Source organism: Psittacula echo, assembly GCF_963264785.1.
Source record: "Psittacula echo genome assembly, chromosome: Z".
Classification (NCBI taxonomy): domain Eukaryota; kingdom Metazoa; phylum Chordata; class Aves; order Psittaciformes; family Psittacidae; genus Psittacula; species Psittacula echo.
The window spans coordinates 44367501-44395478 of record NC_137742.1 but is presented as its reverse complement, the minus strand read 5'-3'; the positions used below and the strand labels follow the sequence as shown (position 1 = coordinate 44395478).

Sequence of the window (27978 nt, the reverse complement as noted above, 5' to 3'; positions counted from 1 at the left end):
AAAAGTGATCCACCCTTCCAAAAAACATGGGGAGGACAAGAGCGGGAGCATTGATTTTCTTTTTGCCTTTTTTTCCTGAGTTTCGGTCACAGAACAGTAATAGCTGTGGTGTTCTGGTAGCTCAGGATCCTATTACAATCTCCGCAGTTTTGTGAATTGTATAGCCAGAAAGTCTGCCAAGATTACAGATCAGGAAACAATGTATATACTTACAGTGATGCTATCTTCATTGTCTTTGTTGGAAACATCCGTAGAAGTTATTTGATTACTGTTATTTGTGGTGTCTCCGAGATCATTAGGCGTGGTTTCATACTCTTAGGAAGGAAAAAAGGTTGCTTTCATAATTTTGTAACCTTAGAGGGGAAAGGTTTGTCTATTATTTCTGCTCTCTAAGATGGTAAGGCCACTAACAACTTTCAGGGCTCTAAGCTCTTTGGAAAAAATACATAATTGCTAATGTAGCTGGAACATTCTGGGGGGAATCCCTGTGGCAGATAGATAATTAAACAAATGTGTTGTGACTGACAGACTTGAAAAGAGAAGCCATCTATGCCATAATTTGTATCTCTACTGGAAAAACTAGAGTTAAATAAGAACTCCATCCATTTTTATGGATGCTATTTTTATGCGCTTCTGACTTTGCATTAAAAACGAAAGACAGCCCTCTACACTGAACTTCTCCAGCCTTGTATTCAGCCAAATATAGGACAGTCTTAGAAATTAGCTTGGGCACTTTTGTTTAGCTGTGAAGAACTTGGCAGATGGGTTTGTAGCTACTTTTATTACCATCAAATGTAAAATATCTGGTTTTCTTCATTTAAAAAATAAAAAATACTGTTGTGTGCACAGAGATTACAGGAGCACCATAAACCGTCATACAAGTAAACATTTAAAAAGTTAAGTGAGATAGTATGAAGAAATTTGATTAACTTGATTTATCAGAATAATTCCACTGATAGATCTGCAGGGTTGAATCCAGAACTATTCTATAAAAAGAATGAACACCGCTTAATTATTTATCATTATTTAAAAATGAAACACACATATCTACAGTCCATGATTTACTGTGAAAATTATTCATATGAGATAAAAAGAATTGAATAGTATACTATGAACTTAGAGAAACATGCATTAAAATAATATTAAAAAATCATATATTTTATGATTACATCTGGAAAAATACATAATGGTCCAGTTTTACGACTGTAATGCATGCAGGTGAAAGTAATAAACAGGGGCTATAACTGCATCTATGGTAAAATGCACCTCCAGCACTGTAGTTTATATTTGCAATTAACTGCATATTTCTTTACACTTTACAATTAAAATCAGTGCCATAAGCCTACAGTTTAAATTTTAACTATGAATCTAAAAAGGCTGAGGCACAGCTCTTACTAGCTACAGAGGCAGGAACTATTCCGACCACAGAGCTGCTGCTAAGCAAGGGCAGGGAGAGCCTACACCTCAGAGGGCTTACCTTCTTTAGCTCCCTAGGCCAGTTTGGACAGCTCAGCTGGCATTGCTAGCAGTAAGTTGCACTGGGCTTTTGATCTTCATGCATGCATGAACACATTTGCTTTCTGCAAAGCACTTGGCAGACTGCAGATTTTTTGGTATACGAAGAAGCTACACAGCTACCTTTGGCTCCAGTCAGTACAGTCAGGTAGTTTATTTTGGCCTTATACCATGCCTGCTGAAGGACAGGACTCTTTCAAGCCAAAATACATATTAAGTATACAAAAGTTTCATGAGAAACCAAGTTTAATTTCCTGGTCTTTTACCATTTCAATTCTTTGACTCAGCACTGCATCTGTATGCCTGTATCACCCTATGCAGCAAAGCTGTAACAGTAGCAAGAGGCAAATGTACAGCACTCCTTAGTCTGGGCAGAACAAACCCATCCTGAATGGGTCACCAACATAAGTAGCCTGGACATTTGAACAAGGTGCTGTGCAGACCATCCACCACTCTGACTGCAGGCTGTGCCCCAGCAGTGACTTCATTCATTCGCAGGGAGAGCCTGCTTTATAACAAGTACCTCAGCCTACAAGATTTGGCTTCCTTTACAATTAGCTGGGATAAGCCTCACAAATATAGTATTTATAATAATATCGTATTTAAAAGATCACTATAGAAAACAAGTATTTAGAACCTTTACTGCTCTGGCTCTGTAATACAAACTTTAAAGAGTGAAACTTTTTGCTCTTCATTTTACCCATAAATATAGTGGTGGGCAAAAGCCGATGCTATTTGCAACTCTGTTTATGCTCATGTCTGTACTAAAATACTGGAAATCACGCCTGATAGACTAATGAGAACTAAGCAGAGTGGTTCATGTCTGGTCTGTGAATCCTCTGAATGCACTTTTAATCAAAATGGGCAAGAGCTAAAGTAGGCCACGCTGGTACACTGGTGCATTGCCATTCCCCTTTGTATAACTGTGAAGTGCTCGCATTTGAACTAGTGCCAGATCTTCAAAGCCTCTTGAAATGGGCGAGCCAGGCAAGGAAAACATATGCAACAGCTATTCAGCTGAAACCAGCGATTCTGGGTTAAACAAATGCCTGTTCATTTCACTATGAAATCCTGACATAGACACTGAGCACTCTGATACAGACAGTCACGCCTCTTGACTCATGCTGTGTGGGACTAGTATTGCTTCAGGGGCAGGTTCTCCAGTGCTGCATACCTCATGCAACTACCTGTGGCTATACCAACAGTGAGGAATTGCAGCTGAGGCTGTGCAGTATTTGGCAGCCATTTCACAAAAAGGCACATGGTGGCTGGGGTACAGACAAGCGCAGAGTCACAGCAGCACTGGGGGGTTACTCCGTGGGGATGGCTGATATGGGGCATGTGGTGAACATGAGAGAGCTCATGTTCACTATCACATTAGAAGAAGCAGCATGGCACAAAGATGTGAACTCAGACATAAAGAAGCCGACTTTGCACCTGATTTCCTGCTCAGCCCCACGTGAGTTACTTCATTTCTCTGTTGCCTCCCAGATGGGGCCAAGACAGCCTTCCCTCTCTGCCTAGTCCAAGAGGTGCCGCAGAGGTGAGCTGGAGGCACTAGCAAGTGCTCGGCATCGCAGCAGGCAATGCCCTGTGCAGCCAGGACTCTCACCTTACAAGGAGTACAGGACTCTGATGGTCAATTCCCAAGGGACAGACCGTACACAGCTAATGAAATTTTGCTTCACACAAACAAGTACTCGAGCCTGGCGTTCCTGGCCCTCCATCGCCTTTGTCTCCATCTCCTCAAGCCCGGCCCTGCCCAGCTATGCCCCACTTGCAGGCCCGTGGCCTGGCCTCCACCCCAGGGCAGGTCCCAGTGCTGGGGCTGGGGCTGCCCTGGTGTCTCCTGGCTGCCCTGCTCCTGGCTGCGGTGGTGGGACAGCCCCAGCTGCCAGGCCCTGCTGTGACGGACCCCCATGGGGAGCCCCGGCCCTGTGGCACCCCAGCACTTGCAGGGAAGTACCTTGCAGCTCCCATTAACTTTACTGTTAGCCAACAGACTGATAGATACACAGTTAGTCCCAGGGCCCAGCAGAATCAAGCCCTCCGCTGCTGCCTTTACCCTTTACACTAGGCACATTCACAACATGATTAGCATGGGGCTCTGAAAATGCCTTTTAGAAGGAAGGTGGGGTCAGGGCGTGTGCGTGCTTTAAATCCCCCTTCCTACATGATCCAAGTTGTGAGTAAACAGGTTAGCACAGAGTGGTCTGAAAACCACTCAGTTTCTGGAGGGGGAGGATATCCCAGGGGTCCCACTGACAGCCATGCAGGCAGTGGTTCTCCAAAGTGCAGTAGTTCCTATACTTTCCAGCCAGCCTCATTCATTCAGCTCACTAACTGGACTTTTGAATATGGAGTAATCAGGGAAACACTCTGGAAGACGAAGTGTTTCTCAAAGCAAGCACTGAGTCACTGAAACAAAAATCAAAGACTGCAGTTTCAAACAGCAGAAAGAAAAGCCAAGACAAAAAAGGAAGGCTGCCTTCATCAGGACTAGGTCTTGCAGACTATGATCTGCTAGCACAACTCAAAGTACACATCTTAGCAGAAACCTACCCAAGTCAATTGAAACACAGCACTCACATGGTTTAAACCACACACAGGCATCAGGACCTTGGAAAAGAGCTCAGAATCAAAATCTTCATGCATAGAGCTTATAATAAACACATGCAAGAAACTGTGTAAACCGTCGCCACCTTCTCACCTCCATTCCCCCCAGAAAAAAAAAGAATTTGGAAAAAGGAGGAGGGGAAGCTATCCTTTAGTATTTCTAAGCACTTAAAACCAAACTGATGCTTCAATTGCACATTTGCTAAAGTTTAATGACATGGAATGGAATCAAAGCAATAACATTTAGATCAGCTTAAGGAAACTTGAGTCATGGGCCATTTCATCCACGTAAAAAGTACACCAAACAGAATCCAGCTTCTATTGGAAGTTAAAGAGTGTTTTGGGGTATGTTGGTTCAGACCTTCTTACTCACCAGAAATATACCAGAAGTATTATGCTTTTCAATCTGCAGCCTCTATCTAGTGCACACTGGCTTTCACTAGGTACAGACCAAAACATTTTGCCTAACTAAAAAAACTAATGTGAAGAGTGTGTCATCAAATCTTCTGGCACACACCCAGATATCACTGAGTTGATGGTCTGTTTATGCAAGAGAGATTAAGGGAAGGTACAAATGAGTGGACAGAGCAAAATAAATTGCCTACAGGAAAACTTACTTGTGCTGACCTCATTTTTAAGTGGGATTTAGGGGCACATTTTTGTAGGCAAAACAAGTATGGAATCATCCCTGAAAAAATTAAGTTATATAAGGAGAAACCACCAACTCTCTTTCCTCCAAGAAATGCCTCCAAAGGGTTCATGAAATCTCATTTCTGTGAGATACATCAGACAGCTGTCATCCTATGGGATCAACTGCAACCATTAGTAGCAGTGGATTTATGCTTCTCCTAATGTGAATCAAAAGCAGCAGAGTAAGTAAAATGTCATATTGCACTCATGTATCTTAAATAATACAAGGCAGGAGAAGAACCAAAAATACAAAGTACCTTTCATAACTGTGTTATAATATGTGCTATTTCAATTTAACTGAGCCTGACAGTCAATCTTTTATGGTTTCAGTTCCTTCACTTCAATCATTAAAGAAAAGAAAAAGGAAAGCAAATATATACCATAAACGTCTGGATCCACAATTGGGCCACTACCTGTACATGGAGAAGAGAAAAAAAAAAAAAAAAAAAAAAAAGAAAAATCTTTGTAAATAGATTGCAAATGCTGAAGAGTAAGAGTTTCTTCAGGAACTGTTCTCAGAGTTGACATGTTATTTGCAATAGCAATGATACCCACCCAAACACAAAGCAACATCAACGTATCACATTATCTGTTTACCAAATAACATTTACAGCAATGTTAGAGCTATTCCAAAGGTTATTATTTTGCTCCATGTAAAACAGCTGCTGGCACTAGCTCTGGCAAAGGCAGACGTATTCCCCAAATGGGCAAAATTTTGCTTTCTGCTAGTAACATGTGTCTGGAGTAAGTGCAACAATTACTATTGAATAACTGTTGAAAAACCAATGGTAAAATTCTTCCTGACTGTAGGTGGAAGCAGATTTCAGTGAGCATTAACAATCACTGACTTTTACCCGGTCCAAAAATTTTGCTATTAAGTCAGTGTGGGAGCAAACCGGTTTAGCTGTGAGCTGGCAAGTTAAGAGCTAGAGGTAGCAATGACCTAAGCAGCACAATTTCATTTGCTTTGTAAAAGGATGTTTCTGAAAGCCAGCTGCACAGCTGATACATGGTCAGAACTCTTACCAAAAGAGTCAGATGTTTCAGAAGCTAGCCTTTACACAAGCAATTGGATACCCATTTAGTCAACACTTTTCTAAATTTTACGAGTTCCAGTTGGCAGCTTTTTCTAATTACTGCACATATGTAAGGCTGAGCACATATGTGAGTATAATGCACACAACGCCCACTGAAATTAGTGCATTGTTACACTACATGAACTTTGAAAGATACTTGTGTTGTATTTCAACATACCAGTTCATTCTGGTCTATAATGTATTTATAGCACAGCTTATGTGGTAGGCTCCTAATCAACTCTTTCATATTGTTACTCTTTGTTGGTTTAGAAATAAAACTAACAGCTAAAATCTCTAAAGATTAACCAAACTTCAGAAGTCTAATTGTTTATAGTACTATACAGTGAATCGATAGCAGCAAATCCAGGCATTAAACTGCCATGAAGCCACTGTGAAGTATGACCAGAACACCATTATTTCTGCTTCTGTCAACACTGTGAGAATCTGTACTTAAAATACGGAACAGAGTTGCAACCTATTTGCAGAAGAGCAGCAGATAATTAGGTATATTTTAAAATGCATTTGAAGATATTCTAGTATCCAGAGACACAGGTTAATAGACCCCAAGAGAACTGTTATGTAAATTTGCAGAAATAAATAACAAGTGAAGAAAATTTGTAATAGCTGTCCTCAAGCAACATATGACCAGGGTTTTCTGTCCATAAAAGTTCATGAATCCAGTTTTTCCAGTATAAACATCCATCTGCTGAAAGACAGATTACCTTCTGTAATCTGAAGGGAAAAAAGAACAACAAGAATATTCTCAGGCATCTACTCCTGAGTTAGTGGCAACATTTTTGTTACTATTTACTGGAATAGCAATAAAGTAATCAGATTAGTTTAACCCTCTAACTCCTGCCAGGGATATAAACTAGAAAGTCATAAACTCCATTCAAGTATCTTTTATATAACTAAATACTCCACTTCAAATAAATTTGCAAAAAATAGGATGCTGGAAAAACACCAGATTTCTATTCAGTATTCCATTCATAGAGATGTATCTACTCAAATTAACAAAACATCTGTTGAAGCTACTCTAACATTAAACTTCACCACAGTCATTTTGCACATTTACACACAATTGTTTTCAAGGCAAACAAAGAACAGCATTGTTGTTTTGGTCTCTGGTAGAACAGGTTGTTGCATAAATAGAGAATAAAGAGACTTATCCTATTCACTCATCTTTATAAGCTATATCAACTACAGTGGGTTTGCTCGCTTCTTTCTTCATAAAGTTAACCGTTCGAAATAAAGCAGCAGCAGAAGAGTCAATCCAAAAACATACTTCTGCAGAACAGCCCCGTGTTGTTATGCTGCACAAGCAAGATGCTACTTCAAAGGAATATTTAATATATTCTTTTAATTTGACAAGATGTATGTGACTGGGATTCCTTCAGCTGAATTTTAGAGTACAGAGCTGGAAGATTAATAAGCTTAGCTAAAAATACTTAGTATTGGTAAAAAACTCTCCCACAATTTATTAGCTGTTTTGGATCAACTATGAGAACAGCCTCCAGAATTTCTTGCTTACTGTTTGCGGCAGTGTAATCTAAAATAATCAAGTCATCCTCAGCAAGAAGAACTTTACAGGAATCCAAGAAGTTTAGCGACTAGAACTAGTTAAAAATCTAGCTAATAGGATATAAAATTTATTCTTCCAGGCCTTCATATCTAAATGAAAGTCTTAATTTACAACATTAATTGTGTTATCAGTAACTCAATCTAAATTTCACTGTGGTATATGGTTTCCTCTCATTTATGCCTGCATCCTTGGACCAGTGAAAAATGTTCTGCAAGTAGCATGTTGGAAGTTAAGAGCATCTTCGCACAAATCATGTCATCATGTTTCATGCAACTTTGAAAGTGGAGTATTACACTGCTGATGACAGAAAATGCTTCAGTCTTACTTGTATTTAATCTAGATAGACATATGGATTATAGGCGAGGTGGGTTTTTTTTTCTATTCCTTTTGTTTTTACCTTCAAGCATTTGCCCGTAAGTGATGCAATAACCAGAGAATCAGTTTAAAGCTCAGTGAGTATACCCCACCCCATGAAACATCAGGGTTGGTATTTAATTCAGCCAGGAAAGCATGGAAATGAACATAATACCAGGGTGTGGGCCTTAATCTTTATGCTTCATTGTACAATATGCGGGCCAAAAGAAGAAACTACACAGTAACGACAGCACTGAAAAAGCCTTTTAAGGGTTTGAAAAAGCCTGACGGTGCTTTAAATAGTAATAGTTTAAAACAAAAATTGTAATACGATGCACAGAGGATTCTGGTTTCTTAACATTTGCTTTTATGCCAGCTTCAGTGGAGGAGACAACAAAGTTGTGATGTTTTCTGAAGTTCAGTGCCATGATCTCATAGGGAAAAAAATAACAACAATATTAAGGAGGCTAAGTAGATAAACAATTTCCCCTGTTAATTTTTAAGACTCGTTTGGTGTCATCCATTATGCATGAACTGATTTCTAGTGCAGTTACATCCTGTCTGTACATAGTCCAATTTCATGTATAGCATTTTTGTGAGAGATTATTTTAGGAGATTTACATTCCCATCTGTAAAGAGGATGGAACAAACAAACAAACAAATAAATAAATAATGCTATCTTTCTAATTTAGAGGATACCTACAATTCTATTTACTGATTTAAAAGGTCACAACTGGGAAATTTTCCGTATATAGGGGAGAAGGGATTTGGATCAAAGACAAAAAATTATAAATTCACCTGAATGTATTATAGGAACTGGTATTCTGTTAAGAAAATGAAGCTAAGTTCATATTAAATAATCAGGGTGTAAGAGAACTTCCACTGTACACAGAACATGCATGAGGTGAAATGTTTTACAGAACCAGTATAATGCAGTATTACAGGATGCCAACAGATGAAAGCATAGATAAAACCGTGGCACATTTCTGTAATGGGTCTATTTAAGGAAGAATTCCAGAGTTAAAAAGAGGAGAGGAGCACTAACGGCAGCAGCAGTAAATAAAGCCTGGTTATATGAGTTCTTCACCTTCTCCTTCTAGGGGTGAGAGAGCAAAAGACCTGCCATCTCTCTCTACAGTAGACTGAGCTGATAGGGAAAAATGTTAAACTCAGATCATATTTTTACTGTCTGTAGCCTGCAATGTGTGAGAGAGAATTTAAATTCACTTCTTTTTTCCTACTAGATAACATCAGCACTGCACACTGCTGTTTCAAAAAAGAAGGCAGCTATTTATATCTCATGGCTAAAAAGCCAAAGGTACACAGATGCTCATATTTTCAGATATGACTGTGCAATTACTTGTGCAGAAACATGCCTTTATTTCCACTCCAGCTGTGCAAGGTCTACTCAGAGGTTTTTTCCACATACAGCAATATGCTTACATGTATGTTTTCTTGTTCTTACAGTCACTTCACATATGGTTTTAAAGATGTGGGAAAAGATCAAACCACAGTGAACATCAATCACTTACAGCAATCCCTGCAGTTCAATGAGTTAATCCACCTTGAGCCTGCTCTCAGAGAATTTAGGAGGCATGAGGCAGAGCCTTTTGAGCAATTGAAGATGCATATATTTACCAGTAACCATATTGAACATAAATATTCCTAGGCATGTGGGTGCCCAACCTCTATTGAAATGAATGGGAATTGGACGTTGCAATGCCTGTGAGGACCTGAGACCTTGTCCATCCTGCCTCTGCGCTACTTGTTTTCTCCCCAGCTCCCTCTGGTGTCCTAAACAACATACTATCATGAACTCACCGGATTGCAGTATTGATTTTGCAACAAGGCACTAACTGGGCATCGCTCATGTCCTTGGATACACTGCCTACTTCCATTCATAGGCAGTGCAGAAAACACATAGAGTGGCTGAATTGGCACTCGGTGCTTTTCATGATCAGAACTGAGGACTGAGAAAACACTTCAGAAACAGCAAAATTTCTTAGCCATAGCTAGCGCTGAGGATGGCTGCTCATAGGGAAGATTTACAGAGCATTAGCATGGCCTCCCTTGAGAAGCAATAAACAAGAAGAAAATGCTCAAGCAAAACATTATTTTGCAGCTAATCTTTAAGACAGTCATTCAGAAAAGAGAAAAAAAAAGCATATAAAAAGCTTCCTCCAAAATAGCTAAACTGGCCAGAAGCCCTATGTCCACAGTCTCATCGATCTGCAGCTGATAACATGGAAAAAAAATTTTACTCACCGTCTCCAGGCACTGACATGAAATGAGCATCAACCCGTTTTTCATCCTCTCCATACTCATTCTTTGCTAGTAAGGTATAAGCACCATTATTCAGGTGGGTAGGATTGTCCAGCTGAAGGCAGCCATGGTATTCACTTTGATTGATAACATGTATTTTAGTACAGATGTATTCAGACTCATTCAGTATAGCCCCTTCATAGAACCACTGCAGTGTGGGCTTAGGGTTCCCTTTCACAGTGAATGGAATACACCAGTGGTGGTCTGGGGTTGGAGATTCAATAAATGTGATATTTGGTGCAACTGTATTGGAAAAAAAGAGTGAGGAACATCAGAATACTCTGAAAAGTTGGCCAAGGGCATTTAGTACTGGAAATATATTCAGCTAGGAATCCAAACTTCGTATTATTTTCCTCACAGAATCAAAGCCAGAACAGATGACTTAATTCTCTGGATTCTTCTGTCAGGGAAAGACAATTTTCTACTATGCATTTTCTCATTCTTTGCTTAAACCTGTTAAATGCCTCAAGTTTACAGACTTGTTCTCTTTCCCTCAGGAGATTATTCCAATACCTTGCCCATTATTTCACTATTGGGAAATTTTCCTTGATATTTATTCTTAACTGAATTCAATTTCATCTAGTTATACTCCCTTTTATTACTCATAACAGTGCCAAGCTCAGAATCTCATTTACACTGTTCAAACATCTCTAGCTTATATTTCTTCCCATAGCTATTACATATCCAATTTCAACCTACAAACCTACATCCACAGTGACTTTTCTAGTTTACTCTGTCATGAGCACATGCTGAACAAAGTTTGCCATCTACAAAGCGTTCCATTCCCATCTTCAATTAAACAGAAGGTTGCAACTTGTGAAAACATGCTGTTTAGTTCACATAAAATGAATTCAAGCTGGAGCTTAGATCTAAGAAGCTAAAGCCTCTATGCTACATGTCCCTTCCCCCTTCCTCGGTGCTGACAAATAAGTATATTATTCAAAGCTATGACAAATAAATTTACATCTGGCAGCACAAATGTTGTTGCAAGTGTGCTATTTTTTGCAGTCATTGCTTTAGATAATAAAAACTTAAACATTTGTAGTGTCATAATTAATTCTATAAGCCTTTTCATGCATTCACACTTCTTAATTCCTAAGACAGTGTTTATGTACACACACACCATTACAAACCTTCTCACACTGATCGTGGCATTGAGTATTTTGCACTTCAGACCTTTACTTATGGATAATTCTAACTGGAAGATAAAACATTTAGAAATAGATTTTTTGCTAAACGCAGGGCTGAAAAAGACAAATTTAACATCTGCTGGTTGGGCTACTTCCCAGCATTAACTGCACTAGATAGTTCACATGCCTTAAGAGCTTTTGTTTCAACAACCTGCATGCCCCAAAAATATTTATACCCAAAACAGTTGCTGCCAATGCAGTCTGGCCTCAGGAGCTGTATGGAGGCCTGTGTACGTACAGAATACGGTGAGCTCAGCAGAGGCTTGGTCCTCTCCCACAATGTTCTCTGCTACACAGGAAATCCACAGTCCACTGTCCATGGATGAAACATTCTTTATGGTTAGCGAGGCAGGGTTCTTACTTGTGTCACTCTACAAGTGATCAGAAAAACGTGTGTCAACTGCAGCATAAAGAACAACGGAGAGGGAGGAAATCATTGGCCAGACCTGAATGGCATTTTTCATTTCCCATTTCTTTTAACTGCATTAGTCCACAATTAATCAAAGGCTTACTTCAGTGTCTTATCCAAACAAATACAAAACACCTACAGAATCAAATGTAGCCATCATTGCAAGTGGATTCAGAGATCCGGAAGTCCTGCTACAAACTCTGCACTTAACCATTATTCTGTCCTGTCACTTTCAGTTTCTGCCCTTCTTAATACTTCTCTGACTCTGCAAAAGTATTTTTTTCTCTACCCATACCCTTGCTTATCCCTCTTTTCCATTTCATGACTGACTTCTATGGTCTATCTGCTCTGCCTTGAATTTTTTTCTCCTCCTATATTGTGTTCAATCCTTGCTTTACCTTTTGTCTCTTTCCTTTAACACTTGACGTCTCTCCACTGCTGCCTTCTGAGCTCTATTGTACCTTGACTACAACGTGTCTTCTGTCCCCTCTTTAGCCAAATTTATCTTGAAAGCTTCTTCTTCTCATGAAACCTTCCATGATAAATTACATGCTTTCCACTACCTAAGGTACTGTCCAAATATTGTACGTGTTTAAGCACAGGCTACTTATGGTAAGAATGATGATTCTTAGAAATCTTGATTCTTACAATTCTTAGAAAACTCAGTCCCATTTACAGCCTTAAATGCCATACTGAATACACAGCTATGCAACACTGAATAAAGCTGAACTAAAAAAAGAAGAAAAAGACAGCAAAATATAGCAAAACTGCTTTTTAAAGCAGGCCCTTCATATGAACACCAAATAATTGCTATTTTATACTTGAATTTTTCATAAAATGCAAGACTATTTTCTTAAATAAGAAAGAAATAAAATGCATTAAAGAAAACCCAATAATTAGGGTATTTTTTTCAAAACTACTTCTGAGTAGTTTTTTTACTGTACACATACACGTTGGTGCTGCAAAGAACACAAACAAATGGCACACTGTATCTGTAAAACCACAGTGGTTTCAGTGGCAGTCAGTGGGAACACTCCTGCATATAGCCCTGTGCGGTCAGAATTTTGAACCTCAAGGTAACAGCTTAACTCCACTTAAGTTAAACTTCTCTTTGATTTCAGTGTGACACCAAGGGAGGTGACTGGAAAATCAAACACCCCATTACACATTTATCTATGCACAACACAAATCTCAGAGGTGAGCCATGTTCAAAACTGGACTGAAAGCAGAGGGGCTCAATTGCAGCTCAGGGCTGAATATAGAGCAAGACAAATTTAACCAACATCAATTGTACTATGAATTAGCACAGAAACTGAGAGCGCACAGTTAGCTTTGTAGGACTAGAGTTCAGTTTTAACTTTTGTTATTGTCTTCTGTAGAACAGGAAAGAGACAGGAAACAGGCAGAAGCACCATAGGAGGTGAAGAAAAGGGATGCAGAAATTGAGATATGGAAGTGAGAGAAAGCAAAACAGAAACAATAGTCACAGAAAAGGGAAGGACAGTTGTGAATGGATAATGAGGTTTAACAGGCATTCATTCTTCTGCTACTGAAAAGACTACTGTGTCCCATGTCTACGCCTTTTAGCTAGCCTACATTATGAGCGCCTCTGAAATCTCAAGATTAAGTTATGCCAGGATGGAATATATCTGGAAAGCCTGAAGCAAACTGACCATGGCATTTCACAGATAGGAGGGTTAAAAAATCAGGTGATCTCACTTTCTGAACAGCATCCCACATTTGTTTTGGCTTATAACTTAAAAAAAAAAAAAAAAGAAGAAGAAGAAAGGAAAAGAAAGCAGAACTTGGCATGGGTTCCTTAAACTGTTTTAATTTCTTGTTCATGATGATGACTGATGCCTTTGGATACTTTTACAGATTAGAGAAATTTTTAAAAATAAAACTAGAGCTCTGTAGAACTCTTTCTTTACGAGAGCTGAAAGACAGGCTAGTCACATTCTATACAGTCCTGACATAATGACCTCAAGGAAGAAAGTACAAAGATCATAAGACCCCAAAGATCCTGCCTCTTCCATACTGCAGGAACAATTTTGGAAGTACACATCCCACACTTTGTACAGACTAGGAAACTTTAGGCAATCTGCACCCTCATGAATGTAGGAAAGCCAATGACATAAAATTGTAAATAACCGCGGGTCTTGCCCACTGTGTGAATAATGGCAATTTAAGAAGGCAGAAGCTGCATTTTGAAGATTTGCTTATATGCCTCTCCTTATCAATACTTCCATCAGAGAAAACAATCATTTTACCTACATTGTGCACACAATCTAAAGTAGGGAGACAGAATACAAAGGTCTCAGAAAATAAAATTCCCCCTGCCTGGATGATCTCATTGAGAAAACATCTTCATACTTAATTTTTTTTAAAAAATCCATTCTTTTTAGTAAAACCTTCAATTTCTGAAGGTTCCTGTTATTGCTTTGTTTGTTGAAGGAAACTAAGCCACAAAATTTTTACAATCAAATTCCAATACAGCAAGCTTTTGGCATGAAAATGTAATAGATTTAGAGACACAAAGCTTTTTTTTTATGATTAGGTAGATGAGACTTTCTCTACATGCAGGTATCAGTGACAATAAGAAAGCCTTCGTGTTTCAGCATCCCAACTCATCACATGACTCCGCAAAATTTACAATATTCTTATTTACAAGTGGACATCCGAAAACCAAAGTGTAAATCACAGTCTCAAGGAGCAAATGTCTGCCACTATCCACAAGCCCTGTGGCAGTCACCCTGGATTGAAAGTAACTGGAAAATAAATGTAATCCAAACATTAATTTTCTATTTCATCTTTTTATTAAAAACTTAACTAAAGGTGGACATAAAACTTCATTCCATCCTTCAGCAGGTATCCTCTGTCTCTGAATTGTCACGTATATGAATATGAAACTTACCTCATGGTTTGAAACAAGATTAGTGAGCACCCAGGACACATTAGGAGGTGGCCCTCCAGTAGTATCGCAGTACAATGTGATGCTCCTTCCTTCCACTACGGTGATGTTGTAATTGCTTAGGTTTGCTGAGGGCAAGTCTACAGTAGAAACAACAACAACAAAAAAATCCACATGCATTTGTATTTGATAGAAATAGACACCACCCAATTCTAAGCAGGCTGTATAAATGCAAGCAAAAACACTGCTAAACCACATATTTGTTGTGCTCAGTTTCTGTTCAGTCAGAGAGCACAATCAGCATCTTTAGAAATATGTGAATTTTTAAGCTGGTATGTAACATTCTTCTGCAGCTCCTCTGCTTCACTTCCCAAGAAAACATTACTACATCTGGAAATACATAAAGCTAATTATCTACGGAAATGTTTCAGGTGGGCAAACAGAAGTTATCCTAACTTCATTTTTTAACTTCAGTAAAAAGAAATCAACATTCTCTTACACTTTAAAGAAAATTTAATCTGTTGCTTTCTAACAGCTACAAAGAAACCTCTATTTTTCACAAACTGACACTGTGGTATTCCCACTGTTCTCCACAATACTAACAGGGGAATCCCATTAGCTCCCAGTATCACACAAGAGACTGCAGCCCCTTCTCTCATACAGACACAGCTCACAGAGAGCAGGGCAAAAGCCAGATTTTATGTACAAAGTGAGGGACAGAGCACTGACCAGATCAAACCAGAAGAAAGAAATGACAGAAGAGAAGGTGAAGAATTGTACAGAACTGCTATCCAAGGCACCTCAGTAGACTTCACTTAGGAAAGCAGAAAAGCAGTGAGTGAAATGGTGCCACTCATCAGGAAACAAACCCAGATACTGCAAAAATCAGGATTCACCCTCCATCTCACATCTCACTCTGTATCTCATTCTTCAGCACCAAAATAATGAGAGCTTCCCAAAAAAGTAAGCATATAGAATCACACAATCATAGAAAGTTAGGGTTGGAAAGGACCTTGAGATCATCTAGTTCCAATTCCCATGCCATGGGCAGGGACATCTCACATGTCACCCAAGGCTTCATCCAACCTGGCCTTGAACACCGCCAGGGATGGAGCATTCACAACTTCCTTGGGCAACCCATTCCAGTGCCTCACCACCCTAACAGTAAAGAATTTCTTCCTTACATCCAATCTAAACTTCCCCTGTTTAAGTTTGAACCCGTTACCCCTTGTCCTGTCACTACAGTTCCTGATGAATTGTCCCTCCCCAGCATCCTTATATGCCCCCTTCAGATACTGGAAGGCTGCTATGAGGTCTCCACGCAGCCTTCTCTTCTCCAGGCTCAACAGCCCCAAATTTCTCAGCCTCTCTTCATACAATAGGTGCTCCAGTCCCCTGATCATCCTCGTGGCCCTCCTCTGGAGTTCTTCAAACAGTTCCACGTCCTTTTTATGTTGAGGACACCAGAACTGCACACAATACTCCAAGTGAGGTTTCACAAGAGTAGAGTAGAGGGGCAGGATCACCTCCTTCGACCTGCTGGTCACGCTCCTTTTGATGCAGCCCAAGATACGTTTGGCTTTCTGGGCTGCGAGCGCACACTGAAGCTGGTTCATGGTCATTTTCTCATCGACCAACACCCCCAAGTCCTTCTCTGCAGGACTGCTCTGAATCTCTCCTCTTCCCAACCTGTAGCTGTGCCTGGGATGGCTCCAACCCAGGTGTAGGACCTTGCACTTGTCATGGTTAAACTCCATAAGGTTGGCATCAGCCCACCTCACAAGCGTGTCAAGGTCCCTCTGGATGGCATCCCTTCCCTCCAGCGTATCAACCGAACCACACAGCTTGGTGTCATCAGCAAACTTGCTGAGGGCGCACTCAAACCCACTGTCCATGTCACCAACAAAGATGTTGAACAAGACCGTTCCCAACACTGATCCCTGAGGGACACCACTCGTTACTGGTCTTCAGCTGGGCATTGAGCCATTGACCACAACTCTTTGCATGCGGCCATCCAGCCAGTTCTTTATCCACCGAGTGGTCCCCCCATCAAATTGATATCTGTCCAATTTAGAGACAAGGATGTCACGCAGGACAGTGTCAAACGCTTTGCACAAGTCCAGGTAGATGATGTCAACTGCTCTGCCCCTGTACATCATGGGTATATTCATATGCTGAATGCTTACAAAAACATGAAGAATTATAGACTGACCCTCTTCAAAAACAATGGCAACAATATCAACAGACTTCAGGCACAGAGGACCTCGCTTATTTACATAGCAACTAATTATGCAACATGCTAGAAATATCGTATCTTTTTTAAAAGATACTGTGCTATCATTTGGAGCTGCTACACTCTGTAAAAAGCCTTGGCGTCCTTTTTGAGGTATGTCTCATCAACTGTTCCAGGCAAGTTTTACCTGCAGTCTATCATCTTAAATAACTGAGTTTATCTGCTGTGCTGGATATGAATGCATGATCTCCCAATGACTTCTTCTGAAACAACAGTTCTCTTTTGTTTTGTTTTTTGTTTTGCTTTGGTTTTAGCTTTCATCATGGACTTGCAGGTATAGAAGTTCAGCAGAGACTTTTTTGCTTATGTAAAAAGTCCTACACGAACAACCATCAAATCAGTATGAACACAGTATGTCTCCTAGAACCTCAACAGAAGCTACATGTATTGGAAATCTCCCTTTAAGTTTAATTAGTTCAATAAAAATTAAATGAGAGGAAGTACTACAGAAAAGAAGACAAATAATTTTCCAGGAAGTGCTTTCTTGCCTAATAAGATTTGAAGATCAGCACAAGTATACAATAACTGCTTAGGCAATTCTCCCAGTGCTTTAAGTAGTGCTGTAATATGATTCCCATTACAGGCATCATGGATTTCTTCTATTATGTTCACTTTATAAATCATATGTTGAAGTTTATTGAGACAGAGCTGGACAGTTTGTACGCCTTGATGCAGTAATCTGTTAGCGAAGGTAGCCATCTGCTCTCGCCTGCTGTGAATTCAAATCTCAGAAGTGTCTGTCAACTAGCTGAGCAAGAAATAAAACTAATCTTAGGGAACATTTGGATATTAATTATGCTGGTTAGGGAACAAGGAGAGAAGTAATGAGATCATTAGCTTTATAAAGTTACACTTCCACACCACCTCTGAAAATCATTCGAACTGCTCCTGCCAGACCTGAATGTGTGAAGAGATTAAAGCTTCCCACTTCTTCCTGGCCCTAGCACTTTGGACAAGGTCTACATGACAGATTAGTGTCTCACTACGCAAGCGAGCACAGATCCTACTAACACATTGTTTCACATGAAATCTCTCATGTAAGCAAAAATAAAAACAAGTTTGGCCCCTTAGAGCCCTCTGTTAATAGCTGTTAAGTTCTAAGACAACTCCTTCCTGCAGCATGTTTATTTACAGGATAGGCAACTGAATTTGCTCTGGTACTAACCAGCATTAAACCTGGTACTGCTTCTGAACCAGATCTAGTCTTGGATTTTTGCAAAAGTCTGCACATGTCACATTGGTGTTATGTCTCTAAGGCAAACAGCTACATCAAGCTTGTATCCTGCCAGAAGGTTATAAAATAATAGTGCTTATAAGTTTATAGATTCCTGAAGTTACACTAAAAAAACAGCTGCAAGACCCAGCTGAAAACACTGCAGAAAGAAAGTAAGAACAGAACAGTCACATTACTGTGTGTTCTCTTTTACTCCCTTTCCCACTCAGAAGTGAATGGGAAACATACAAGAACTGTCTTAGGATATTTTTTTTTTTCTGATTGGATATCTTGAGTTAATGGACTTTAAATGTAAGGTTATTTTGGCTTTTACTTCCAATGGCACCCAGACTGCACCACAGCAGAACGCACACTAATTGAGAAGCAACTCTTCGGAAAAAGCAGACAGTTGTGTAAGACCTTGTGACTAGAAAATGTAATACACTGGACTTACCAACGAAGCAATGACACTAAGGAGCAAAACCTGTAGTGAAAAATAACTGCATTTAAAAATACACAAAGTGCCCTAACAGACAGGTATGCTCAGTATATATGCTCAGTGTAGTGTGAGACCATTTATACAAGTCAGCACCACTTTGACACCTACACAATTACAAAGACATCAGCCATGCTGCATTTACCCCTGACTTTATTTAGTTAAACACAGTGTTTTAGATGACTATCACTTCTGTTGATACAGATGTACATTTTAAAGGACTTTGCATACAATAATTGATACAAGCAATCAGACAACAGGTTCAAATACCTTTTTTACACTGCCAGAATAGTAAATTTAGACTGTAGCATAAAAGTCCATACAAGGTAGACATGACATCATCTTTCCACAAGTCTCATCTTGATATCTGTCAGACAGAGATTACCCTGTGCCCCAAAGTTTGAAACACAGTATTTCTTCAGACTTTGATAGCATTAATCATTATAATTCTGGATATCTGTAATAACCCTGCTACCACCCAATTTCTTTTTTACATTTTCTTTTTTACGTTTCCTATGTTCTTGGCCCATGTTCTTGCTACATTCTTATCCTTCTGCAGCAATAAGCTTCACAGGCATGCTGTCCATGCTGTACACAAGAGCCATTCCCTTTTATTTGTTCTTAAGTATATCTGTGACATCTAAATTCATTAAGTGCTCTCCTTTCAGTCAGGACAGACAAAAGAGAGCTTCTGAATGATCATTTGAAGACTATTCTGGTTTATTTTGTTTTCTCCTCTTTCTTCTCAATAATCTGTCCAAAGCTTTTCAATCTCTACAGAAATGGCAGGACACAACCTACTACTGAAGTTTAAACTACAATGTAGAGAGTTATGCAATTCATAGATGAACGCGTACACTAAAAACCATTTTTTCATTATGTATGGGTATATAACAACTATGTTATTTCACCGCATACAGAATATCTGATCTAATATTCAAATTGATAACATTTTATTCTTAGGCATAGACAACTCTCGGTTAGAAAAAGCAGTCACTTCCTTCGCTCCAGGATAAGTGGACATGACAGAGACTAGTAGGAGGAACTCGTTTATGTCAGCTGATTGTCTCCAAATACTATCTCATGCTTTAGAAGGAAAAAACCCTCCTTTCAGGAGGGGGGTTGCTATTTACCTTCACAAACCATCATTAGTGCCAGTCAAGGCCTGAGGCCATGAGACAGTGGAACCGTCAAGCACCACTAGGGAACGACTCATATCTTTACTGTGCACAGCTGGACCCTCAGCAATCACAAAACTAAACACTTTGGGTGAAGGTTACTACAGCATTTGGCTACCCAGCTGTCAATTGAAATTAATAAAAAGAATGCACCTAAATTCCTAGAGGGCTTTCAAAATCTTCATGCTGCTATGTACTACTTCCTATAGGAAATTTACACTGGCCTTTGCAGGGCCAGACCATGATCGTATTTCAAAGGAAAAGTAAGTATTAATACAAACTCTCTAGTCTGCAACTCAACTCTCAGCACCAAGCTAGCACTCTATCCAATATACTACAGTAACTTTTAGAAGAAAGAGATGGTCAGCAAGAAAAAACAAATCCACCATCACACACAAGATGTGGTTTCACTGGTAACTATCTTAACAGTTACAAAAATTTTTACAAAATTTTTTCCAGATTGATTTTTTCAGCTTCAACTTTTATCTCTTCAGTTCTGGGACTTGTTCTGCTGCTCAAAAATCATCATCAAGAAATCCTCTCAATATGGTCAGTTAGCCTCACTAATACCTAAGAAATGAGATGATGAAGAAATGAGCACCTGAGAGAATACCAAAAATCCAATATTGTATTCATTTATGCCATCCTTTGCACTCTAAGCCCCTGATTTTCAGTGGTTTATCGACAAACACTCTGGGGTCTAGACATGATGCAGTGTCACTCAATGGGTTTCAGTGTGTCTATGACATCTCTTTTTTGCTTTGCACATTTTTGTAGGTCAACCTGTTCTGTGACAAGAACAAGCAGTTACCAAGAAAAAACTGACAATTTTTTTCTGGAAACTACCAACTGCATTTGAATTTTAATAAGGTCATTTCAATCCTTACCTGACATCCTTAATCATATCTTAATAAATATATCAGACCCAGAATGATTAAATTAATACTAAGCCAGCAATCATCTATCACACTAAAACATGTAAAGGCAGATTACCAGAACTGCCGATTTATAAAATAACCCCAGCAATTAGGAAGATACAGTGGCTCAAATCCAGTCTGCTTGCCTCACATAAGGTTTCCAAGACTCTTAGCTCCCCTTGGTTTTGATTTTTCTCTCTAGGGAGGAAGCATACAACTAATTACAGCACTACAGTACAGCTTGGTAACACCCACTACTAGTACTGTCTGGAGCCTGAAAACAGGATGGTTAACAATGCAATTTGTTAAGAACTGTGCACAGGGATCTGCAAATTTCAGATGTCTGACTAGCTTCGAACAGGCTGTATTAATGTAAGATGTAAGAAAAACAGCTTTCTTAAATTATTCTACAAGAATTGTGCCTTCTTTGAAAATACAGGAATGTTTAAAAATTCCAAAGGTCTTTTCTTATGGGAAGTTTTGGGTTTAAAAAACACTGCAAAAAACTTTCTAGTAATTCTAGCTATAAAAGAGGAGGAGCTGATGGATACGTGATTCACCTTCTGTGTTTCACTCAGCAACTGTCTGCAGCCAACAAGCTCTGAGCCAGATTTCAGCCACAGGTTAAATAAGTGGGCACGTTTCTACTAAAGACTGCAGAACACTGGGGCCAAAAATCAGCCTGGCTTCATCTTTAGAGCACTATAAACAGGATACCTCAAAAGTTTACTCGCAAACCATGAATTAAAGAAACATAAATCACTGTTTCCATTTCCTGTTGTTTGACAATCACAGAATCAACATACTCAATATATATAGTTATTATAAGGTGACAACCACAAACATATTCAATGAAAATTAAAAAAAAATAAAATAAATACAACAAAATAAAATAAAATAAAATAAAATAAAATAAAATAAAATAAATCAAGACCAAAAAGCCATTTGGAAAGAAAATACTGAATTAGCAGAAATTAGGGATATTTTAAAAAATTATCATTTCACATATATCTTCATTTTTCTGGAGTCCAAAGATCACAGATCACCTTCCTCTCCAGCTATAGGGAAGAGAAGCCTGGAACTTTTCATTACACCAGGCACTGTTCTCCATTTCCCTACTGCAACTTTGGCATCATGGATAACAGAACGTGAATTTTCTCTTGGACAAAAATGAAAGTAAAGGCACCATTCTGAATGGTGCAAGGGGGAAAGAGGAAAAGGAATCTTAGATTATGATCCTTTTCCCCAACTTATTTCCATACTCTGCCCACTGAGTGTTCCTGTAAATTAAAGAAAACTCTCCTAGATCAAAGTCTCTTCAACTCTTTAGGAGAATATACGGTCATTGAATAGAGCACTAAAGAACCACTTAACAGAGATGTGCTTGCCATGTTGCACAGCAAATCTTGATGGGTGTTTTCCGTAATGACCATGGAATTTTGCACAAGTCTGACAGGGTTAAGCTAGAATAGCCTCAAACACTCTACAGGTTGGTGGTGAGGACATTAACCTCAAAGTGGTAGGTTAGATTCCTGAACTGAACCTGAAACCGGAGAGAGATGACAAAATCTCCTCCTGTAGCCACTTTTCTTTAAATCTGAAAAACAAAACAAAACAAAAACCAAACCAAAAAGCACCCACCTTGTTAGTATATGGAAGAACATCTTTTTTTATGGGAGGCAGAGTATGGCACCAACTGAGACACCCAGATATTTTGAAATACTAAAAGAAATCTGCCTCCAATCATGTCACACCTGATTGTCACATTCAGCTGGGAATTTTTACAGAAAATAATTAAACTACTACAGCCTCTACGAGAAGATGATAAGTCTTTAAATTATGCTTTCCCAGAGCCAATACACCCTTACTTTGCCTTTAAACACTCTATTAGTCACTGCTTAACTGAAATTATCACTAGTAGCAAACTTAAGTAGAGCCAGTGTGTGCCACAGTAAAGACCACAGTACTTGCTAACTCATCTTCATGACTACAGCAACAAATGCTACATCTGCAGAACTGCCATCCCATCCAGGGCTTCAAATGTGTCATGAATGCCATGCAGGCAAAAACCACCAACAGCCATGCACCAGAATAAATTCACTTGGACAGCAAGCTGTCCTCCACAGTCACCCTGCATAGAAGCTTTGAAGGCTGATGATGATACTTCAAGCCAGATGAAGGGCTTACATTTCCAAGGTTTACATCAGCTCATTAACTTCTGCTCATGAACCTTTCTCTTAAGGTCCCTAGGCCTCCTGACCTGGGTTCTAGTAGAAAGATGCTAAAAAGTAAAGGATCTTGCAGCACTTAAATCATTTAATTGACCTCTTTCCCAGTATTAGTATCAAGTTTGCAAGAATTTTGAGACTATAGAGGCTATTAAACTTATCAACAATTCCCTTGCTAGCAGTCTCCTGAAGGTGCCCAGCCATGTTTTCTCTCAAATTCCCCAAATGCTTAAGAAAATTAACTTACATCTGGAAAAATTATACTTAATTGATATTTAAGCTTCAGACCACCCACAACTTTCAAAAGAAGCCCAAATATATTCAGGACAGTTGGGCTGAACACAGGACCCAAAAGCTTAACAGATGAAGCAAGAGCTAAACAGCCTTTGTAATGTAACTTGATAAGGCCTAAACTAGCTTATGTAAACTTCTAAAAACTGGCTTATTATTCACTAAGCGCATGTAATGCAGTTGCAATTCCTGTATCTTTACCTGGGGAACTTCATGTGTGTCCAGTAAATACTGAAAATAATGCCAACCTGTCAAATACTGCAACATGATAAACATATGATCCCAAAACAGGAAGATGTTCAGGGAACTACATAAATGAGTAAAATGATGGGTTTCACTCTTGATATCAAGTATACTGCATACCAAGTATACGGCTGAAGGGATGTCTTCATGAAATATCTCCACTTTTAAACTGAAAAAAGTATTTTCTTTAGACTTCAGAATACAGCTATCTAGTTGTTAGTCTCCACCTAGTTACATCGTAAATGCAGTCAGCCATTCTCCCTCTGCAGATCAGAGCTCCACACTTACACAGATGCGTCAAGTCAGACATAGAGAATACCTCTGCAAATGTGCACCAAGCATTGAGTTCAGAACAATACCAGAGTGATCATGATGTGTTTCTCTCGCTTAGATAGTACCTTACTTCTATTTCTAACATGCTTTGTATTATAAACCTGCTTTGTTCCAGTTAAAGCAAAAATTGATTAAGAATTATAAAACACAATTCTGCTTTTTTCACATACATCACATACACTCAACTATCATCATTCACAATCCCTGATTTACATATTGTATGTCTAGACATCTGTATAAAAGTTACTAGTTGCTTCATGAACAGATAAAAGTGTATGCTTACAAGGAAGTTATGCATGTGTCTTTGAAAATGAGATTCCTGTTGCCTTTTCAAACATCCATAAATTATTGGCTACATTCACTTAAAAGCTGGAGTAATGAAAATTGTTTTAATTAAGTTTGGAAAATTCTAACTCAACTTTGGAGCAACAGTGAAAGTCCATTAGTGTCAAAACTCTCATTAAAAAAATTTTATACATCCCATGAGCACAGATAAAACTCTTGAACAGAAAATAAGAACAGTTTGCCACCATAAATCATGCATAACATCCAGTTCTGGAGCCAAAATAAACAACACAAGCTAGAGAGCCCATGAATATTCTGAAAGGTAAACATGGAGAACGTTTAAGGCTTTTTTTAAACTCACTTCATTCTGCCTGTAATGTTCTCCTTCTGATAGTCTTATCTGTAAAGTCTGGGTGATAATGGAAAAAAACGTCAACACCCACTGGATTATGCCTTTGCTTGTAGTTTTAGACTACATTGTACTGTGATTGCCTATGATCTCATGCTTATTTTATTGACTCGTTAATACTAGAAATCCTTTTTGTAAATTCAAAGAAATAAATGTGTCAATCCTTCAGTTTGCCTTTTTCCTCTCTTACAATTTATAACCACCTGCCTCCAGACCATTTACTTATTTACCTCTAGGACAGAAATGGAGCCCAACCCAGTCAAGTCTATCTGTAGTCATCTGAACAACTGCCTGTAAAAATTCACGGCATCCCAACATGAGCAAGAAATGGGCAACCCGCCTCCTTAGATTGCAATGCTACATTACAATGACTTCTAAAATCTTGTCAGTCATATACAAGAAGCACCTATAAGAGCAACGCCACAGTTACTTCATGTGCAAAAGAACAGACAGACAAAAAAATAGACCCATAAAACCCTGTAGGTCTCAGACCAGTCAACCTTTCCACTGACTGGCTGCAGATGTAAACAATAGCCAGTCTCAACATACCTTTGTTACATGTACAACAAATTAGTACATGGAACTAATTTGCCACTTTGTTCAGTAGACTTTGTTAGCATGACCAATGACAGAAAACATCTACAGAAACAATGTACGATAAATAAGCATACAAATCTAGGACAGTAAGTAAAACTGAAAGCCAGATCAAGTACCACACCAGCATATAAAAAACAATCTGACTAACTAAATTGGCCAGGTAAGGCAAAATGCCATCACCAGACTGAGATAAAGAGCAACAAATAATCCACATGGGACGGCAGAGACAGATGTAGAAGCCAGGACTCTTCCAGAAACACCACATGAGGAAGAGACTTCTTTCAGTATCAGTGAGTTCAACAAATCATGGCAGTCAGGTGAAGTTCCCAATGACTGGAAAAAGGGAAATATAACCCCCATTTTTAAGAAGGGAAAAATGGATGACCCATTCAGTCTCTGGTGAGACCAGGTTGGATGAGGCCTTAGGTAGCATGGTTTACTGTGAGGTGTCCCTGCCCACGGCAGGGGGGTTGGAACTAGATGATATTAAGGTCCTTCCCAACCCTAACTATTCTATGATTCTATGATTCTATAATAGCAACAGAGAAACTGAATGGCTACCAGAGGGAGCAACCGACACCTTAACAACCAGCCCCAAAGACATGGTCTTGCCTCCTTGGTGTTCAGTGAGGTCCAGGTGATCTGCAGACTGATGGTCTTTTGAGTGACCCTACCCCAGGCATAGGACATGCCCGCTTCCAAGAATAATACACCAGTGGCAGTTACTGCCAGATCTTACAGAGGTACAAATAAGAACAACGTGTTTACTTATTTAGTTGTCTTTCTTGATTTTCTAATGATATTTATCAGGTGGAAATCCAAAAGGATGACATAGGTTGTGATGCTGTCCATGTTGTACAGACCACCAGCAAATACTCTGAAAACTAAACACTATTCCTCTACACTGAAGGCTGTTCTAATATTACTGTGGTAGATGCAACTTAAAAACCTTTGACATAGTAATTCAGTGTGTATTTAAAGCTTAAAACAATCTGAAAATTATCATCACACATAAATGTATTTCAACTACAGCTGAAGAAATCTGCAAACATCATAATAATTGACTGACATTTGTAGTATTGCAGCTGGAAAGGATCTTCCAGATAGTGAGCATACCTGACTTTAAGCCCCGAGCAAAGAAATCACAAAGTTGATCGCATTTAAATTGCAACCAGCCTTTAATCAGCACATTAATGAACGCTTATATGATGTAAACAATAAGTACCACAGAACTTTGTTAATTTTCACACCAATTAACTACAAACCAAAGCCTTATGATCCCGAAACCACAGTAGCCTCTTCCAACTTCCCAGCACAAGATTTATTAACAGCATACAGTAGCGAGATGTCCTGTTACCAAGACATTTACCACATACTGTACAGGCCACTTACTATGATATTATTAAGTAATTAATAATACCTGCACACAAAGAAGAGAGCATGTTTGCTTAATTTCTGAATTGGAAAAAAGAAAAATAACAAACCAGAGATGGGATAAAGCCATTTCATTAGCAGAAAAAGTTAGAAAATGTTTTATTAACACAATGCAAAGGCCAGCACATGCAGGAATTTCTCTTGACATCGAAAGCTCATGTATGTCAAAAGCTAAATTTTTGTTTATTTCAGGTCTACCTATTAGCCTCTCAGAAAGACCTGGAAATGAAGTAAATCAGCTTCATCAGTGAGGGTTTGGGGTTTTTTTCATTGTCTTGCCCTTTTAAACACAGAAAAATATCTGCTGAAGGCAAGAGGCATGCATTGGGTCTTTCAGGTATCTTCCAGAACACAGCCCGTGTTCACCAAGATGGTCATTCCTTTTCACCTGGGCTTCTCTATTCTGTGCCAAGGCAAAATCTGTATTGTCACCTTTATTAAAAGCTACATTGGCTCATTCTGAAAAAGTTAAATTAAGCGGAAAGACCCACATAAGAGAAAACAAAACAAAACAAAATAAAACAAAACTCACCAATTATGTAAAGTTTAGTGATACCTGAACCCTGAAAAATAACATAAATAATTTGCAGGCATGTGCTGACATCCATACAGATCTTCAGCACAAGTTTCCCATATGAAATTCCACATGTTGCAAATTCCAATCTGAATGTTGTATATACTCCTCTTTTCTCCTCCTCTTCTTCCTGTAGTTGGAAGTACAACCTTTCCTTGCCATAGCAAGTATTTTAGTCAAGATATGCCAACAGGATGCATTCATGCGTACACATACATGCACCAGGTCAGAAACAAGTCTGTTGTGACTGCAGATGGTTAAGAACTCAGGAGAAAGGAGTAATGTCTCATAGGTCTAATTCTGGGTATTTAACATCAAAAGTTTTCAAAGGAAAACCCTAGTTACTTGGTGGCTCCTATATGTGCCAGCCAAAAATGTTAGAGAAGACTATGCTGGAGTTCCTGGTTAGTACTAATTGATCTCAGTCCACCAGAATACCTTTCTATATCCAGGAGATTTATTCACCATCTGGCTGGAGAAGAAAGCTGGCTCCATTTAGCTCAGCTCGGTATCATCTCCCACTTGAGGTAAATCAGATTCTGCAGGTCACAAGACCCCCTGTGACAGGTTTGGGTTTTATTGATTGCACCAGGCACTAGCATCATTTTTGTCATGAATATACCACCACACCAGCAGAAAGCTGGACATGAGCAACAGCAAGATACATGGTCATAAAACACAGTACTGACATTAAACACCGCATCTTGGGTCTGCAGCAGGTCCTCTCCATGGCTGTTCCTTGCTGAGAGCTGCTATCAGAGTGTGTCACACTCTCCATATAGGCAATGGAGAAAAGGACACTCAATAGCCAGAGGTGTAAAT

At 39.1% G+C, this 27978-nt stretch overlaps 1 protein-coding gene across 1 annotated transcript in view; it reads right to left on the bottom strand.

The window, feature by feature from the left end:
• NTRK2 (neurotrophic receptor tyrosine kinase 2) overlaps positions 1-27978 on the bottom strand; it is a gene marked incomplete at both ends in the record, with an annotated part of 206472 nt that overhangs the window by 148846 nt on the left and 29648 nt on the right. Inside the window, 5 exons of the mRNA XM_080637065.1 lie at positions 214-314; positions 5202-5230; positions 10095-10398; positions 11584-11716; positions 14669-14805. Coding sequence (XP_080493191.1) covers positions 214-314; positions 5202-5230; positions 10095-10398; positions 11584-11716; positions 14669-14805 — 704 coding nt within the window. The remainder of the gene's footprint in view (positions 1-213; positions 315-5201; positions 5231-10094; positions 10399-11583; positions 11717-14668; positions 14806-27978) is intronic.